Here is an 18,875-nt window from a genome sequence, read left to right on the forward strand (position 1 = left end):
AGCGTCGGAAAAAAACATGGCTACCCGCTGTAGCGTCTCAACTCTCGGCGGAAAGTAAAGCAAAAGTCGGGGGTTTTGCGAGCGTTTGGCACCTGAAGGAACCTTTGAAAACGGGGAAGGAGCTCCGAGAATGTCTCGCTGGGTGCCCACCAAGAAGGAAAAGTATGGTGTCGGTAAGTGTTAAACGCTAAAAGCAACAAGTCCATCGTTAGCGCCATTGAGCTAACATGAAATAAGTTTGGCAAGTGTAAGGATACTTCTCAGCTTTTCTTCGGCTTCTCCTCCAAATTTGATAAAAGTGACTTGCGAGTTTGGAATTTGTGAAACAAGTTTGTTTTTTGATGAGTTTGGGAAGGAGAGGCTGGGAATTGTTTAGGCTCCCGTTTCCTGTGCGGATGGAGCGAGGGGGGCCTCTTTTCCAAATGGAGGAAACTTTTTTTGGGAACTTAAACATTTAAAATGTCAACTTTGGCTCGCTTCTGCTTTGTTTATGACGCCTCGTTTGTACTTTTGTGCTAACTGGTCCATAATGGGTTGAGTCATTTCGTCTTCAAGGGACAGTGTGTAATATTTAGTGCCACCTAGTGGTAGAAATAAGATATTTCATCCAGAACATTTATCACATTCATTTCAATACAAGGCAAAATTAAGTCAAGTCATGTTTATTTGTTCAGCTCTTAATCACAAAGAGGCTCAAAGGGCTGCACAGACCACAGATTATCGCAAACCACAGACTATTGTGACACCATCCCCTGATCTAAAACCTACATGAAGGCAAGGAAAAACTCAACAACATGTCGAATGAAGTCAGTTCATGTTTATTTGTTCGGCCCTTAATCACAAAGAGTCTCAAAGGGCTGCACAGACCACATATTATTGCAAACCACAGACTATTGTGACACCATCCCCTGATCTAAAACCTACATGAAGGCAAGGAAAAACTCAAAAACATGTCAAATGAAGTCAAGTCATGTTTATTTGTGACTCCCTTAATCACAAAGAGTCTCAAAGGGCTGCACAGACCACAGATTATCGCAAACCACAGACTATTGTGACACCATCCCCTGATCTAAAACCTACATGAAGGCAAGGAAAAACTCAACAACATGTCGAATGAAGTCAGTTCATGTTTATTTGTTCGGCCCTAAATCACGAAGAGTCTCAAAGGGCTGCACAGACCACAGACTATTGCAAACCACAGACTATTGTGACGTGTCATTTTTGTACTTCTTTACACAGCTTACATTAAAAAATGAAGAAATACAACATTCTATTTTTCCACTGTTGGGACAAATTTAGGTAAAGACACAATATCTTTGATGTAGTATAATTTAAGAAGATTTTTCTGGGTTTTTAACAATAAACTGGCGGCTCGTTTAATAAAGTCAATAAAGAAAATAATAATAAAATGTATTTTACACTGTGTTTTTCCAGCATCCTGGGAAAGAAACGAAAGAATAAATCTGAATTTACCTTTATGCCTCGGGTTTATTGAAAAACCGATCCAATAAAACGCTTTTGCCGGCTTTTAGAATTTTCACAGAAATGCGCGAGGCAGAAGTAGCCATAGCCCGACTCGTCAACACTATTTCCACGTGATTCCCTTCCACAAATTCCGAGACTTACTGGAATTTTGCTAAAATGTCTTTAATTTGGTCTGGTTGAATGACTGCTGCCTCTTCCTCCCTGCTATCTTGCCGTAACCCTTCCTCGTCCTTGTCTCTGAACTGTGACGGTGACACAATGAGCATGCTGGGTGCATTAATGTGTGCACTTTGGTTGCCAGGCAGATTTGAAGCAATAGCCATTTTTTTTTACTTTTAGAAAACTCTGGAAGTGGCGAAAAGCATCACGTACTGCACTGTATTTTTGAACTTGTAACCAGAGACAATATTTTACTGTTCAGGTGCCTTGTAACCTGAAACTTTCGTATGTAGGGACACTAGACCAAGCCAAAGTACCATCATGCTTCAAATTTGCCAACATCATCCCAGTGCCAAAGAAACCCCAGATCTTATCACTCAACGATTACCGGCCCGTTGCACTGACTCCTATCATAATGAAGTGCTTTGAGAGACTGGTTAAAGAGCACATCACCTCCAGTCTCCCCTCCTCATTCGACCCCTTTCAGTTTGCCTACAGGACAAACCGCTCCACCAGGGATGCCATCTCCTCTGCGCTTCACCTGAGCCTGACACATCTAGAAGAGAAGAACACCCATGTGCGGATGCTGTTCCTGGACTTCAGTTCAGCATTCAACACCATCATCCCACAACATCTGGTAGACAAAATGAGACTCCTGGGTTTCAACACCCCCCTGCGGAACTGGCTGCTGGACTTCCTCTGTGACAGACCCCAATCAGTGCGGATAGGTCAGAACAGTTCAGATGTCATCTACCTCAGCACGGGCTCCCCCCAAGGCTGCGTCCTAAGCCCCTTGCTGTTCACCTTGATGACACACGACTGCGTCCCTAGGTCCGCCACAAACCACATCGTGAAGTACGCTGACGACACAACAGTGGTGGGCCTCATCAGGGATGACAACGACCTGGCCTACAGAGAGGAGGTGGAGCAGTTGGTGGGCTGGTGCAGGGACAACAGCCTGGTCCTGAATGTCGACAAAACTAAAGAGATCATTGTCAACTTTAGGAAAAACCAGCCCAACCATGCCCCACTTTGCATCAACAACAAGGCTGTGGAGGTTGTCAGCAGTATCAAGTTCCTAGGGGTGCACATTACAAACAAACTCACCTGGTCCGTGAACACTGCATCACTGGTTAAGAGGGCACAGCAGCGCCTGTACTTCCTGCGGAGGATGAGGAGAGCCCACCTGCCCCCACCCTCCCTCATTACATTCTACAGGGGCACCATAGAGAGTATCCTGACCAGCTGTATCTCTGTGTGGTGTGGAGGCTGCAGCGCTACCGACTGGGGTAGTGTGAGGAGGGTAACGAGGACAGCAGAGAAAATAATCGGGACTACACTTCCCTCCATTCAGGACATTGGCCAGAAGCACTGCCTATCCCATGCTAAAAACATTACCGGGGACCCCTCTCACCCCCATCATGGACTGTTCACTCTGCTAGCCTCTGGGAAGAGGTACTGCAGTGTGCGGTGCAGGACCACCAGGCTCCGCAATAGTCTAGTCCCCCTGGCCATTAGACTGTTAAATGGTCAATCTAACATATAGTTAACTTAAATCTAAACGGCTGTTAATCTGACTTTTTGCACTACTGGCAGTTTTTTTTTATAGCTTGCCACTCCTTGCACATTGCTCTCTGCACTATTGTAATTACAGCGTTATTGTTACAGTGTTAATGTTACTGTGTACCTGACTTGTTAACCTGTCTGCCCATATTGCACATCTGGTTAGCTACTCTTCTTGCACTATCGGCACTATGGTAAAATACTATACGTAGCCATAATACAATACAACTTTATTTATATCTGTACATTCAAGGAAACTGTGGGGGTCAGATGCATCGACATTTCGTTCTGTATACACGTGTACTAGAATGACAATAAAGTAGATCTGAATCTGAATCTGAATTTAGGAGAGGTACTTGCGTATTCTGTTTTTATTTGTTGATCTATAGTTATTATTTTGTTACAGTCGCCGATGCTCAGTTGGTAATGACAACATTTAGAGGTAAGTTTAACCCTTGTACCCACTAGGTTAGGGGTGTCAAACTCAAATTATACAGAGGGCCAGAACTCAAACCACACCTTTGGTCGCAGGCCGAACAGGATAAATATTTATTGAAACACTTTCCTTTTTAAAAAATAAAAATAAATAAATATGAATTCAAAACAGTCAGGAATATGATTCCAGAATAAACACACTTAAACATTAAATGAATTAAAACTTGTTGCTCTGCATAAAAATATCACAGTATTTTAATATTGTGTCAGGACCAGAACGGAGACAGAACCCACTTGCGTTACGTTTCTCTCAGTTTTATTGGAAGAAAGGGAAAGGGTTGCACCCACGATCTGGACGCATACAAATTGAAAATATGAAAAAACGGAAATAGAAATAAAATTTGTGCTTTTCACTTTGAGAATTTGCTTTGGAAAAAAACATCCTCATATTCTTCTCGAACTCTTCAACTTTCTGTATTTTTTGCATTCAAGGTTTTCAGCTTACTCTGAAGTTTTGTCCTGTAGTGCCGTTTCACATGAAATTCCTTAATTACGGCCACAAAATCTCCACAAATAAGACACACGGGTTTACCGGCAATGTCAGTTAACATCATTTTCTCGGCCATTGTGGTTTTTAGTATCCGAGTATAATTTGAAAGTGATCAGGGTTTCATAGACCCGGGCCATTATAGTACATGTATATAAAAGGATTGGGCCGGATGTGGCCCGCGGGCCGTGAGTTTGTACCAGGTGCTTAACATAGCTTGAGAAATCAAAAAGTAAATCATGGTCAGCACACAGAAACAAAGCCTACCAGAAGATGGCGCGGTTTTCTTCAGGTTAAAGCATGTCACGATGATTATTGACCCACAAAAACAGCACAGAAAATGCCCCTTTTTTAAAAGAAAAATCGCCAAAAATCGAAATTGCAATACTGGTCTGAAAAAATCAGTTGAGTTTTCCGAAATCTTGCAACCCTGGCACATAATGCTAGCTATGCCCTCAATACCCCCGCCCGGTATTGATCCAAACAGGCCTAGTATTGTCTGCCGAGTTATCCCCGTCCAGCTTCCTTTGCCAGCTTGAAAGATGGCCCTGTGGCGTGCACACCGGTGGTGTGAAACTCAGTTCAGAGACGTCTGAAGGCGTCATTCCATTATTTCATGGGACTTCTGTGATGAAAATTCCAAAAAGAGCCGCCGGACTGTCAACTTCTGTTATCCGGCTGGTTCCGTGAAGGGATAACCCTGTCTCGCCTGTCACTTTGTTTTCATTTTGAAATCGTCTTTAACAATACAGGGTTTTTTCGGCTGGGAAATCCTAGAAAATGCTTGAACTTGAATGTTGTTCTTTCAGGGTTTGGAAAGTGCTTGATTTTGGGGCGAATTGCTTGTAAACCAACGGTTGCACAGGAGGCCAAACCTTCTACGCGCAAAAAAAAAAAAACCCAATCTATCCAGCGCATAAAAATCAGGGGTTGAAATTTCTAATTCAGTTCCAGTTACTAATTACCGTATTTTCCGCACTATTAGATAGATAGATAGATACTTTATTCATTTGTTTATATTATATTATATATTAATATATATTAATATATATATATTATATTATATATATATATATATTATTTATATATATATATATATATATATATATATATATATATATATATTAATATATAATATTATATAATGTATAATATTATAATAATATTATAATAAAATGCAGCCATGTAAGGCGCTAACCTGCTTATTGGGGGTAATGGGGGTTCAGTATCTTACTCAAGGACACTTTGACATGTAACACGGACGAGCCAGGATTCGAACTGGGATCCCTTGATCCCAAGACGAGCGCTCTACCTCCTGAGCTACTGCCGCCCAAGTAGAATGAAAAACGAATTTTATTGTTGTCTTTTCAAATAATAATAATAATAATTGCGTTCGAAAAAAAAACCTCCCGATTTCCCATTTCTGAAACCTAACATGTATGTGTTGTAGTAATGCAACTGGAAGCTAGAGCTCTTGTTGGTGATAGGAATGAGTGGAGAGGTGTTGTAAAAGGATTGTGGGATGTTTAGACGCCCTCTGAGGGATGGGCAGGGCACCTGTATGATGCGGCAGGGGTAAACCAGTGAAAGCTGTTGGGACCTGCTGTTGAGCAAAAGAGTGTGTTGTGTCACCCTGACCCGAGTGACATGGCCGCTTTCTTGTGTCCCGTTTTCATTTGGAGGGAAGAAATCATGACCGACTTGGGCGCCGAGGTGCCTAACTTGTTTGGGTGTTTGGGCATTTGGGTTGGCCATGGTCCCCCCAAAAATTGTGTGTGTTTATTGCTACCGTATTTTCCGCACTATAAGGCGCACCTAAAAGCCTTTATTTTTTTCAAAAGCTGACCATGCGCCTTATAATACAGTGCGCCTTATATATGGATCAATATTAAGTCGCAAAGTCTTCCAACTAACTTGCAGCCGCCGACTCGATTTTCCCCCGAACGCCAAGTAGTACGCGGTGTATGCTGGGATTTATTTACCGGCGTTTCATTGGCTAACCAATGTGTCAATCATCATTTGACTCAATCACTATTGGCTAAAGTTATTCGGAGGTCAAGGGGCGGATCCTTTTTATCATTTACAGGCTGGCATTGGCTTAAACGGCAACACAAAGCCTGCAATTGGCCAAAACAACGGTGTATGCTGGGATTTATTTACCGGCGTTTCATTGGCTAACCAATGTGTCAATCATCATTTGAATCGATCACTATTGGCTAAAGTTATTCGGAGGTCAAGAGGCGGATCCTTTTTATCATTTACAGGCTGGCATTGGCTTAAACGGCAACACAAAGCCTGCAATTGGCCAAAAAAGATGAATGTTTATGGCACGTGGCTGACGGCATAGAGAAAGCATTTTTTTTCTATTCTGTATTTGTAAATATTTTATTCTCCTGGATTTACTACACTCACGGATATAAGAGGACATTGGCTGCACATTATTATGAACACAACGACTTCGGTGAGCTACTTCGGGTTTTTTATTTTCCCTGTATCTTGTTTCAGACTGAACTCGATGTTTCTGTGATAAGCGGTGCAGATAATGGATGGAATGGAGTGTCTATTTTTAAATTCAACTCAATTCCAAGTGTTTACTGTCATATGCACAGTAAAGTTGCGAGCGAAAAAGAAAATAGAAACTCAGGAATGGTTGGAATTTCTTGAATCCCAAGACTTTAACCTTCCGAATGATGGAACGATGCATTTGAGTGACATGGTACGGACACCGCATCCGCACGTGTTCTCGACACGTATTTGCGTCTTTGCAAGCTTTGGGAATGTTGAGGGGGTAATAAGTTGGACTGAACTATCTGACTGTTTTGTCCACGTTCCCATTGTAGCGCCTTATCATCCGGTGCATCTTATCTATGTCAAAAATTGGACCAAAAACTATTTTTTCGGGGTGTGCCCTATAACCCGGTGCGCCTTATAGTGCGGAAAATACGGTACTTTTTTCCTTTTTCTTTTCTTTGTTATTGTATGTGTTTGTCTTGATGTCGGGTAGATAGATAGAATGTAACTTGATTGATTGATTGATGCTGAGGGATTAAGTTAACTGTTTTTAAATGGCAGGTAGTATTTGTTTTTGACCAGTATGCAGTGCATTTCTGTTCAATTTGTGTTTTTTGTTGTAATTGTAAGATTTTGACACGGTTTCAGTATTTGTTTTAATAATTCTGTATGATAAAATGAAAGGGTTTGCAAGTAGATGGAATTCTGGTTTTAACTGATGGACATTCTTGCTGTTTGTTGTGATTTTTGCAAAAAAAAAAAAAAAAAGTCATTAATGGCTGCTTGCTTTGCGTCCAAGTGTTGGAATTGTTTGACACAACCAGACTATAATTTAAAAACGTGCCGATAAAATTCCCCTAAAATCCCAATCGAAGACATACCTATAGTAAATTGAATGCTGTTCTTGAACCGTTTGAAGAATTATGACACTTTTGGTCTCTTTTGAAAGGTGACACTCTCAAGTTTTGTCCCCAACTGAAATAAGTACTGCAAGCGCCACTTACAATGATGTTCTTACATTTCTTAAAGAGTTGACTTTTTTTTTTTCCAAATATTATTTATTTTATTGTGAAATGTTTACCTTTTTTATGGTGGATATGGATACATACTTGAATACCTTTCTTGCACTGATGAACATGCTGCAGTAGTACATTGTAAAATTTATATTACACTAATTGCAGACATGTCATGTTTACAGCCTGGTATGTATGTGGATTATTTTTAAGTCAAGTCATTTTTATTTGTGACGCCCTAAATCACCAAGAGTCTCAAAGGGCTTCACAGATTATTACACTATATTACACAGACTATTTTTCAGAATATTATCATACATTCCGCTGCTCTGGAGCCGACGAAAAGAGTAGGTTATTCATATGCTATAGAGTAGAAGTGAGTTTTAAGCTTCGATTGAAACATTTCCACTGAGGTTGCAGACCCGATCTCAGGGGGAAGAGCATTCCACAGCACCGGTGCCCGGATGGAGAACGCTCTCGAACCAGCAGAACACTTCTTTGCTCTTGGGATCACCACTAGACCGGCACGCTCAGAACGTAGGCTTCGGACCGAGACATAGGGGGAAATCAGATCTTTAGTGTGCACAATTAATTTTTGTTGTTTACTTTGTTTGGTGTGGGTTATTTTAGGTGCCGACATTTTATCTTTATACCGTGTAAATGTTCTTGGTTTTTTTATTTAGATTTCATTAATTCCTTTTATCAAATGTTATTTATGTTAGAGGTTGACTTTGTTTGGTTATGAAGACATTGTAAAATAAATGTTGGACTGTTATTTTGTGATGTTTTATTTTGAAAATTGTCCTATATAATGCATTTCATACTTCTATCGATTGAAGAATTGAAAAGTAAAAAATGGTCAACAGAAAGCAACCCTAACAGTTTAGGTTTAGCATTTCAATATGGTTGAGTATTAACAAATTACCAAAAACAAAACTAGCACAGAAAATGTACTTAAGAAAAGAAATTGTGCAGCCCTACTGGTTTCCATGCTTACTGGTAACAGGAGAGGCCCCCTGATCTGACTCAGATACAGCACCTTCATCATCTGAGCATAATAGACAATAAGTTGAATTCGAATCTTAACACAAAATCTGCTGCTTGCAAATGCTGAAGGAGAGAGAGAAAGCAATAGCAGGGTTTGCTATACAATGTAAATGTCAATGGTTTGCATTTCTATAGCACTTTTCAAGTCAATGAAGACGTCCCAAAGCGCTTTACAATGTCCTTCATACTTTTTCCTTTTACACACTAACCACGCAAGGCGACTGACTACCTGCTATCGGGGGCATTAGGGATTCAGTGTCTTGCCCATGGACACTGTGACATATACCACGGAGGAGCCGGGAATCGAACCTGGGACCTCTTGATCCCAAGACGAGCGGTCTACCTCCTGAGCCCTGCATTATACAGTACATTACAAGAAATCACATGACTTTGCCCTTTTTCGCTGATGGCGCTTAATGAGTACTTTCAGTCCGGAGCTTAAGGCCCTTCATTTGCAGTGACGGAACTCTCCACAGGAAATGACTCCTTTCTCCTCTTGAGCCAATTAGAAACAAAAGCCCCTCGATGACGCTTTCAGGAAAGTGGAGATAATGGCAGTGCAATTGTCTAAAAACATCCGAGTGGAGAGAAGCACTGAGGAAATGTTGCTTTTCATATCAGGAATGTCACAATGGATGGAGAGCTCCGAGTCAAGGCTGGACTTCGCAACATTGCTAAAATTCGTCCTATGTTGCCTCAGTCAGATGCGAAGATTATAATTCACGCGTTTGTTACTTCCCGTCTCGATAACTGCAATGCACTATTCTCCGGTCTCCCCAAGTCCAAAATCAAGAGCCTTCAGCTAGTATGCTGATCACATGATGCCGATTTTAGCTAACCTGCATTGGCTCCCGGTTCGCTTAAGATGTGATTTTAAGGTTCTGTTGGTAGTATACAAAATCATGCATGGACTTGCTCCCTCATATGTTCTCGTCCGGAGCCTTCGCTCTGAAAATGCTGGTCTAATAGTGGTCCCAAGAGCCAAGAAGAAATCTGACAGTGTTTTCCATTGGGGGCCCCGATGCTGTGGAATACTCTTTCCATCTAAGCTTAAAACACACTTCTACTCTATAGCATATGAATAATCTATATTTTATGTTGACAATATTTGTGTACTATTTCCCCTCGTGTAGGTTTTAGATCAGGGGATGGTATCATAATAGTCTGTAGTCTGCAATAGTCTGTGGTCTGTGCAGCCCTTTGAGACTCTTTGTGATAAGAGGCCAAACAAATAAACATGACTTGACTTGACTTGAAAATGATCAATTGAAATGAAAAGGTCAGATTTATTCAGGAGTTTTTTCAATCCTCATGATGCTAAAGACAGTAAAGAACATGTCACTGTTCCCTTTGTCTTTGATGAAGAATTATTATGGCTGAACAGAAAGAAATATACATACTAGCATGCAATTGAGATTTGCAAACTTATTGCGAACTGCAGCAGTCTTACGTGCAGACTTCCTCCTGAACTCGCTGCATTTATTAAGCATCCTGCATTGCAAACCACCGGGCTTTGCAACTCTTTCCGTCTGACTCATCTATTCCAAGACAAACAACTTCAAATCAACCACAGATTTCAAAGCCAAATTAATACTCTTTGCTAAACGTCTGTAAAACATTTCTGTTTTCTCCCCTTGTAGGTAATGATGTCATTTTAGCATTTGCTGAAAAATGAGAACATTTTTAATGCCTTTGTTTGATTTGCTATGTGAACATGCACAAAGTGATTCTAAATCAAAGGTTTCTCAATACAACAACTAAGGGCACAATTTTTTGAAAAAAAAAAAAAAAAAAAAAAAAAAAAAACAACCCTCATTGAGATTTTCCAGACCTGTATTGCTATTCTTATACGATTTTCTTTTTATTTTAAAAGACAAGTGCATTTTCTGTGCTAGTTTTCTTTTGTGTAAGAACTTAATCATAGTGCCATGTAAACTTGCCTCGAGATGACGTCCCAACTGACTATAGTATACGTCCGTAACAAAATATCAACTCAAGATTTACGAAAAAAAACAGAATTGCAGTTGAATAAATTGTCATTATTGTCATTTAAAAGTGCAACAAAATTTGAGGGCTTCTTCTTTCAGAGTACGATAGAGATTTAGAAAGCGGCTGGCTAGCTGCACCTTAGCATCGGGTAACTGCGACTTCAGTCAGATCTTTGTGATGATTACAAGACTAGACGAATATAGTGGTTTCCCACGAGTTTTGGCTCCGATCATCCGTTTCTTGGGTAATGGATCTGCCGTTGGTGGCTTGCGAGAGTTGTTAGCCTAGCTAAAGCAGTAGGCCGGACCTGCACCCTCGCAATTGCTTTCTCTCCCAACGCTGCCTCAGTCTCTTACCGGACCTGATAACAATCCACAGAGCACCTGCCGGTGATTACCATTTCCTTTAGCTCTTATGATTTTCTCAGACTGATTTAATCAATTAATTTATTGGCTCTTTGTTCGCTTAAGATGTAATTTTAAGGTTCTGTTGGTATTATACAAAATCCTGCAGGGACTTGCTCCCTCATATCTTTCTGATTTAATTTCGCCTTCGCTCTAAAACGCTGGTCTACCCGTGATCCCAAGAGTCAAGAACAGATGAGAGAGGGTTCGAAAGCGTTCTCCATCCAGGCTGCTTTGGAACGCTCTTCCCCCTGAGATTGGGTCTGCAACCTCAGTGGAAATGTTTAAATCTAAGCTTAAAACACACTTCTACTCTATAGCATAAGAATAACCTATATTTTATGTTGACAATATCTGTGTATTATTTGCCCTCATGTAAGTTTTGGATCAGGGAATGGTGTTATAATAGACTGTGGTTTGCAATAATCTGCGGTCTGTGCAGCCCTTTGAGACTGTCCCTTGTCTAGGTTTCTTCATTTTCCTCATGTTGAGGTTTTTGAGTTTTTCCTTGCCCTTATGTAGGGTTTAGATCAGGGGATGGTGTCATAATAGTCTGTAGTTTGCAATAGTCTGTGGTCTGTGCAGCCCTTTGAGACTCTTTGTGATTAAGGGCAATACAAATAAACAGGACTTGACTTGAGGTTTTTGAGTTTTTCTTTGCCCTTATGTAGGGTTTAGATCAGGGGATGGTGTCATAATAGTCTGTAGTTTGCAATAGTCTGTGGTCTGTGCAGCCCTTTGAGACTCTTTGTGATTAAGGGCAATACAAATAAACAGGACTTGACTTGAGGTTTTTGAGTTTTTCTTTGCCCTCATGTAGGTTTTAGATCAGGGGATGGTGTCATAATAGTCTAGTTTGCAATAGTCTTTGATCTGTGCAGCCCTTTGAGACTCTTTGTGGTTAAGGGCCAAACAAATAAACATGACATTACTCCGTTTTCAATGTAATTGTCTGGAGAGTGTTTGGCGGATTTGTTGAATTTTGTCTTTAAATATATGGTGTGGCTCTCTCAATTTTTTATTTTATTTGGAATATTTCTTCCTGATGTCTCTTTGGGTCAAAAAGTTTCCCGTGCCTTGCTCTCGCTTAATCAAAATGTCCCGATGCACAAACAAGCGCCCCGCTTAAAAATAAGCACGCAGGCATTTCCTGCCATTAGCGATGGCATTGTGAAGCGCGCTCCGTTTGTCAAATGATGAAAGCGCCTGCCTGTTTTTTGTTTTGTTTTGCATCCTTGGCCCATGTCCGATGCAGGTTTCGTGTACTTGTACTTGTGTATGCGTGTACTTCCTGCGCGTAGCGCGGGTCTTTGTTCACGTGTCAGCACGTGGCTCCGGTGAATTCACGTATTTATTGATTCACCATAAATTGAATGGTCTTTATTGTTATATCGATGTTTTGAAACATTGAATACTTCGAGGTTAGACATGGGACTCCAGGGTCAAACATGCAGGGTTCGTACGGATGCTTGAAATCCTTAAAAAATATTGAATTTTAAGGTTGTGTTTTCAAGGTCAGGAAAATGCTTGAAAATGTTTGAGATTTTTGCCATTGTTATGGCGAGAAATGCATCCCCTAGCTACTAATAAGCACTTTGACCTGGTTTTATCTCACTTTTATATCACTTTTCGGGAATGTAATGGCGAACATATAACCAAAACCACTTCGTCTTGCATTTGGTGGGAATGTAATACAACTTAAACCATTCCGTCTTTGTATTTGTTGTGAATGTAGTCGAACGGTAATGCACACCGTATGTAAATTACTTTTGAGAACTGTTATGCACTCTACCATAAAATAAGCTCTATGGTTTTGGTTATATGTTCGCCATGACATTCCCGAAAAGTGATATAAAAGTGAGATAAAACCAGGTAAAAGTGGTTATAGTAGTTTTTTAAATGCGGTATTTTGAAGTCAAGGTCGAAGTACTGTAGAACGAAGTTGAGTAAAGTCAGTAGAGTTTGTCGAGAACCGGCTTCTTCGGCTCTGCTCACGAAAGAGAACCGGCTCTTTCAGGTCCCAAACGGCTCTTCAGGTTGTTTTTGCTTCTTTAATCCCTACACGACCAAAAATTATCTAAAATTGTGCACAAAATGACTTAAAGGAAGGGGGGGGGAATAGAACAAATAAGAAAAAAATACCAAAATGAAAAGGTAGTGAAAGGCTGAGAAAGAAACAAAGGGAAGAGAAAAAAGAGGGAAAAAATTCAGATAAAAGCCAGAAAAAAAGAAAAAGAAACAAAGGGAAAAAAAAGTAAATAGAGAACAAAAAGAAAAACGTAACAGCTCGGAAAAAATAAACACGATGAGATTTTTTTTAAAGGAATTAAAAAAAATAAATAGAAAAAAACATGGAAAAAGAAGAAAAAGCCTGTGTTGCATTCAAATCATTTCCAATTATACCAAGTCAATCGTGTTGCCAACATTGTACTACCACTAAAAAAATGTGATTAAATACAGTTGTGTATCGTGCAACCGACTCAATAAGCCCCCCAAAATGTTAGGATTATGCGACAAAAGATACCAGGAAAAAAATGAAATGAAAATCTTGTGAAAGAATTGTTGTAAAAACAAATCACGTTTGTAGACTGTACGACCTTTGCAATAATACATCAGTCAATTCATTCAAAAGTGAAAATATTTTTTTGCATTGCCGGAAACTCAGCAAAATGCAACTTGATGTCAAGTTTTGGACATGTTTGATCATGATTTAGTTGCCACACTTGGGATTGCCGTTGCTCGCTGTTGTTTCGAGCGTTGCCCACCGACTTTGTGTGAACGCTCAGACCCGTGGAAAAATACAGGGAACATTGGATGCGAGAGGATTTCTTATTCCGAGGGGGAGTGCGAGAGGATTTCTTCTTCCTAGGGGGGACATGGCAGAAAATAATAGCGAAGCACTACTCTAATCTAATGGCACCATTCGCTGTGATCTCCCATGACACCTTTTAAGCTCGAGTGTCTCCAGGAAAACCTCGTCGATATCACGAGGAACTAATAGAAATCGCGTCCAAGGTGAATCCACGCCAAGCAACGGCTCATATCGAGCACCCGGCCCTTGTCGACTTTTGTTTTAAGACGTCAGTTGGCCGTGACAAACAGACGATTTTTATTGGCCGCTATTAAAATGGCCGCCAAGCAAAAATAATTTCGGTTAGTTTCACACCACCCAGTGTTTTGATCTCTCCCACCGCTTGTTGATGATGACACCATGAGTGGCGCCGGCCCCTGGCGTCGCTGTCGACCGACGTGGGTGGACCTTGGAAACAAAGTCTTAGACCCTGGTCCTGCCAGGGTGTCATAAAATCTGCTTTTTTTATATATATGTAGATTTGAAAATATAACTTTTTTTTCGTAGTCATCAAATTAACTTGGTTATCTCATTTAAGAAGAGATGGCTAACATGTTGCGCTCGCCAGCACCCTTTTTTTGCTTTAGGTTAATTCATTTGTTATTTGGTCGATGAATGAATGAATGACTGAACTTTATTTGAACATTAAAATAAAAAAACAATAAAAAAAAAACTAACTCAACAACAGAATGTGACATAATATGTTCAAAAAGGGGTAGTAAGAAGCAAATGCTTCTATTCCCTACCCCTTCATCTTCCCCACCAAATACACAAATGATAATAACAACAATAGTAATATCAATAATAACAGTTATGATATAACAATAGCAAAAATAACACAAAGCTAACCATAGTTGTAGACCACGGGTGTCAAACTCATTTGAACTCGGGGGCCACACGATAGAAAAAACATTCTCTAGGGGGCCGGAATAGTAGATGAGAAAGAAAATAAGGAAAGACAGAGAGAGAAAAGTAGAGAGGAGAGAAAGGGAGAAAGAGAGGGAGACAGAAAAAAGAGAGGGAGAAACAAAAAAGATATAAAGAGAAATAGTGAGAGAGGGGGAAAGCAAGAAAGAGAGAGGAGAGAAAAGAAAAGAGAAAGTGAGAAGGGGAGAAAGAGAGAAGGGGAAAGCAAGAGAGAGAGAGAGAAAGAGGGAAAAGAGAAAAGGAAAAGAGGAAGAGAGAAAAATAAGGTAAAAAGACACAGAGAGAAAGAGACAAAGAGGAACAAAGAAAGAGAAAAAGAGACGGAGAGCGTGAAAGAGAGAGAGAGAGTACGAGAGAGAGAGTAACAATGAGAGAGAGCGAGAGAGAGAAATATACAAGTACAGCGTTTGAGAGAAGCCCCTGGCTTTGGCAATATCAAGTGGATATATTTCAACCTGCAGCTCGTTTTTCTCTTGCGCTTCTCTGAGAATTGTCTCACGGGCCAGATTAAATCCCTTAGTGGGCCTGATTCGGCCTCCGGGCCGCCTGTTTGACACCCCTGTTCTAGACGCACTGTTCCCAATCTCTCGTATCACCCATTTTCTTCAACACTGTATTCCACCAGTCATGTTTTTTTTTGTATTTAAATTTGAACAGGTGAATAGTTGGACATTGTTTGATCCCGTCTTGTCAATTATTCCAAAGTTTGACTCCACACACAGACACACACATACTTTTCCCGGTGGTTCTCACCTTTGGGATTATGAGCTTACTACAGCCCCTTTATAATCTCCCTCTTCTTTTATGGATGTTTCCTGGCACCATGTCTTTGTTGACCTTAAATAGCAGTTGCGCAGTGAAAAATTTTACTAAATCATCCAATTTTACTAACTTGGACTGCAGGAATAAAATATTAGTTGATTGGTTCAAATAGGTGTGTGCACATTGAGCAGAGGAACAGCTCCAGAGGAAAATCATTTTAATGATATTTATGGCTCTAATGCGGAGTGTTTCTGAAGGCTAATATTTATATCCATAATTAATCTTGGGAGCAATTGGCTGAGGTTGACAGGGAAACCATCAAAGAGGAATCGGCATCTTGTCATAGCAGGAATCACAAAAGAAGGGGTGCTGATAATTAATACCGTATTTTCCGCACTATAAGGCGCACCTAAAGGCCTTTATTTTTTTTTCAAAAGCTGACCATGCGCCTTATAATACAGTGCGCCTTATTTATGGATCAACATTAAGTTTTCCAACTAACTTGCAGCCGCCGACTCGATTTTCCCCCGAACGCCAAGTAGTCCGCGGTGTATGCTGGGATTTATTTACCGGCGTTTCATTGGCTAACCAATGTGTCCATCATCATTTGAATCGATCACTATTGGCTAAAGTTATTCGGAGGTCAAGAGGTGGATCCTTTTTATCATTTACAGGCTGGCATTGGCTTGGACGGCAAAACAAAGCCTGCGATTGGCCAAAAAAGATGAATGCATATAGCACGTGGCTGACGGCACACAGAAAGCATTTTTTTCTATTCTGTATTTGTAAATATTTTATTCTCCTGGATTTAGTAAACTCACGGATATAAGAGGACCACGGCTGCACATTATTATTGAACACAACGACTTCGGTGAGCTACTCCGGCTATATATTTTCCCTGTATCTTGTTTCAGACTGAATTCGATGTTTCTGTGATAAGCGGTGCAGATAATGGATGGTATGGAGTGTCTATTTTTAATTTCAACTCAATTCCAAGTGTTTAGTGTCATATGCACAGTAAAGTTGCGAGCGAAAAAGAAAATAGAAACTAAGGAATGGTTGGCATTTCTTGAATCCCAAGACTTTAACCTTCCGAATGATCTTTGGAACGATGCATTTGAGTGACATCGTACGGACACCGCATCCGCACGTGATCTCGACACGTATTTGCGTCTTTGCAAGCTTTGGGAATGTTAAGGGGGTAATCAGTTGGACTGAACTATCTGACTGTTTTGTCGACGTTCCCATTGTAGCGCCTTATAATCCAGTGCGCCTTATGTATGTCAAAAATAGGACCAAAAACGATTTTTTCGGGGTGCGCCCTATAACCCGGTGCGCCTTATAGTGCGGAAAATACGGTACCGTCATTTATCAAATTATGAGTGATTTGGTCTATTGACCCACCAGTAAGATATCTTAAACTCGGATTTGTATTGACATCGGAACCATTCTAGTTATTTTTAGCTTGACTTGTTTTCTGTGTAATCTTTCGTAATTTGTGTATTTGTGATTCATTTGTTTACAAGGCTACAAATTAATCATAGATCTAGCTTCTTGATTTTGCTCTAAAAATGCACCTGATCCAGTGTTCATTTTACCTCTGAAAAGTGATGGGTCCCGGGGACTCGCATGCTCAAAAATCCATGGGTCCCAACAGAGACCCATAAATTTAGTGTCATCGAGGTTGAAATTGTGAATCGGCGACAAATATATAAATAAATATTTAAATCTATATATTCATTCAGTTTTAATCATTACACTTAATTGGTAATACAAAGCAGTTATCACTTCGGATTTTTCAGTTCACAAAAATATTGTACATTATACAAAATAATAAGTTGTCTGTCCCCGTGTGCCCTGCGATTGGCTGGCAACCAGTCCAGGGTGTCCCCTGCCCACTGCCCGATGATTGCTGGGATGGGCTCCAGCATCCCCGCGACCCTACTGAGGATAAGCGGTGCAGCTGATGAGATGAGATGAGACAAAAGAATATTGCTGAATAATGAGTCTATATATTCATGCAGTTTTAATCACTTCAGATTTTTCAGTTCATATATTCTTCGTGGCACGGCGGAACAGTGGTTAGCGCGTGTGCGGCACAGTTCTAAGGTCTTGGGAACCTCCCGCGTGGGTTCAAATCCAGCTACCAGCCTACCTGTGCGGAGTTTGTATGTTCTCCCCGTGCTTGCGTGGGTTTCCTACGGGCACTCCGGTTTCCTCCCACATTCCAAAAACATGCATTTCAGGTGGATTGACCAGTCCAAATTGTCCCTAGGTGTGAATGAGCGAGTGAGTTGTCCCTGTGTGCCCTGCGATTGGCTGGCAACCAGTTCAGGGTGTCCCCTGCCCACTGCCCGATGATTGCTGGGATGGGCTCCAGCACCCCCGCGACCCTACTGAGGATAAGCGGTGCAGCTAATGAGATGAGATATTCTTCGTGGTTTGCTGTCCCGCCACAGTTGTAATGCCTTCTCAAGGTCCAATTGCAGCAACGGAATTTTCATAGCTAATTTGTGGTTTTCATTGTCGTGGTGCCGATCCAATGTGCTTTTCTGAAAGTTCGTTTTGCGAAATGATTTATGCAATCCAGTTTTTTGTCACGCTGGGTGCATGCATCACAGAACATGTAGCCTCCATTATCAGCCTCCTCATAGCGTAACTAGGAATATATTTGAGTCCATTTTGGCAGAAATGTCCTTTTCTTGCTTGGAGTATTCTTTTGTTTATCTTTCGTCGAATCGTTCGCTTTAAAACACGTGTTTTCCTTGCCTTCGCGGTCTTCCGAAGAATTTCTCCGCCGTTTTTTCGTGCCGAAATTATTGCCGTTGTTACCACTTTCTGTTATATGTTTCGACTTATTACCGACACTGAAGAAATGACCAATTTTTGTTGATTTGCACCTATACCAACTGTTTTTACGGAGGCATACTTCTTTCAATCGACAACCACCAAAACAATGACGTCATCTCGAAGCAACGAGATCTCGTTTGCTGAGATCGGCGCGAGACCAAAACAACAATGGCGGATCTGCTTGACTAAAAGTTTGGAGTGCGGTTAATCTTTGTTTAAAAAAAAAAAAAAAAAAAAGTAATCGAGTAGTAATGACAATTTGGTGTCAAAAACGTTGCGTCCCGGGGACGCACGTTGATTTGACACAATGCGTCCCCAGCAAAAATGATGCG

At 40.7% G+C, this 18,875-nt stretch overlaps 2 protein-coding genes across 2 annotated transcripts in view; both read left to right on the forward strand.

Annotated features, from left to right (window-relative positions):
• Positions 1-18,875, forward strand: part of dock1 (dedicator of cytokinesis 1) — a 197,617-nt gene continuing 178,742 nt past the window's right edge. The window contains exon 1 of the mRNA XM_088324183.1: positions 1-173. Within this exon, the coding sequence (XP_088180309.1) occupies positions 131-173 (43 nt within the window). The 5' untranslated portion in view covers positions 1-130. The remainder of the gene's footprint in view (positions 174-18,875) is intronic.
• Positions 2,049-2,546, forward strand: LOC148347906 (uncharacterized). The gene is made up of 2 exons (XM_088323108.1): positions 2,049-2,372; positions 2,476-2,546. Exons 1-2 carry the CDS (start codon positions 2,060-2,062, stop codon positions 2,496-2,498), a joined length of 336 nt encoding a protein of 111 aa, XP_088179234.1. The 5' UTR covers positions 2,049-2,059; the 3' UTR covers positions 2,499-2,546.

The sequence above is a fragment of the Urocampus carinirostris genome, chromosome 19 (assembly GCF_059441175.1).
Source record: "Urocampus carinirostris isolate Australia breed hairy pipefish chromosome 19, RoL_Ucar_1.0, whole genome shotgun sequence".
In the NCBI taxonomy this organism is placed as follows: Eukaryota; Metazoa; Chordata; class Actinopteri; order Syngnathiformes; family Syngnathidae; genus Urocampus; species Urocampus carinirostris.

What these genes read in the sequence shown, in the direction of transcription:
- LOC148347906 (XM_088323108.1), top strand. Translation starts at nt 2,060, where the DNA reads ATGAAGTGCTTTGAGAGACTGGTTAAAGAGCACATCACCTCCAGTCTC. An exon ending in ACCCCAATCAGTGCGGATAG is followed by an intron (nt 2,373 to 2,475) that starts GTCAGAACAGTT and finishes CTGCGTCCCTAG; the next exon opens with GTCCGCCACAAACCACATCG.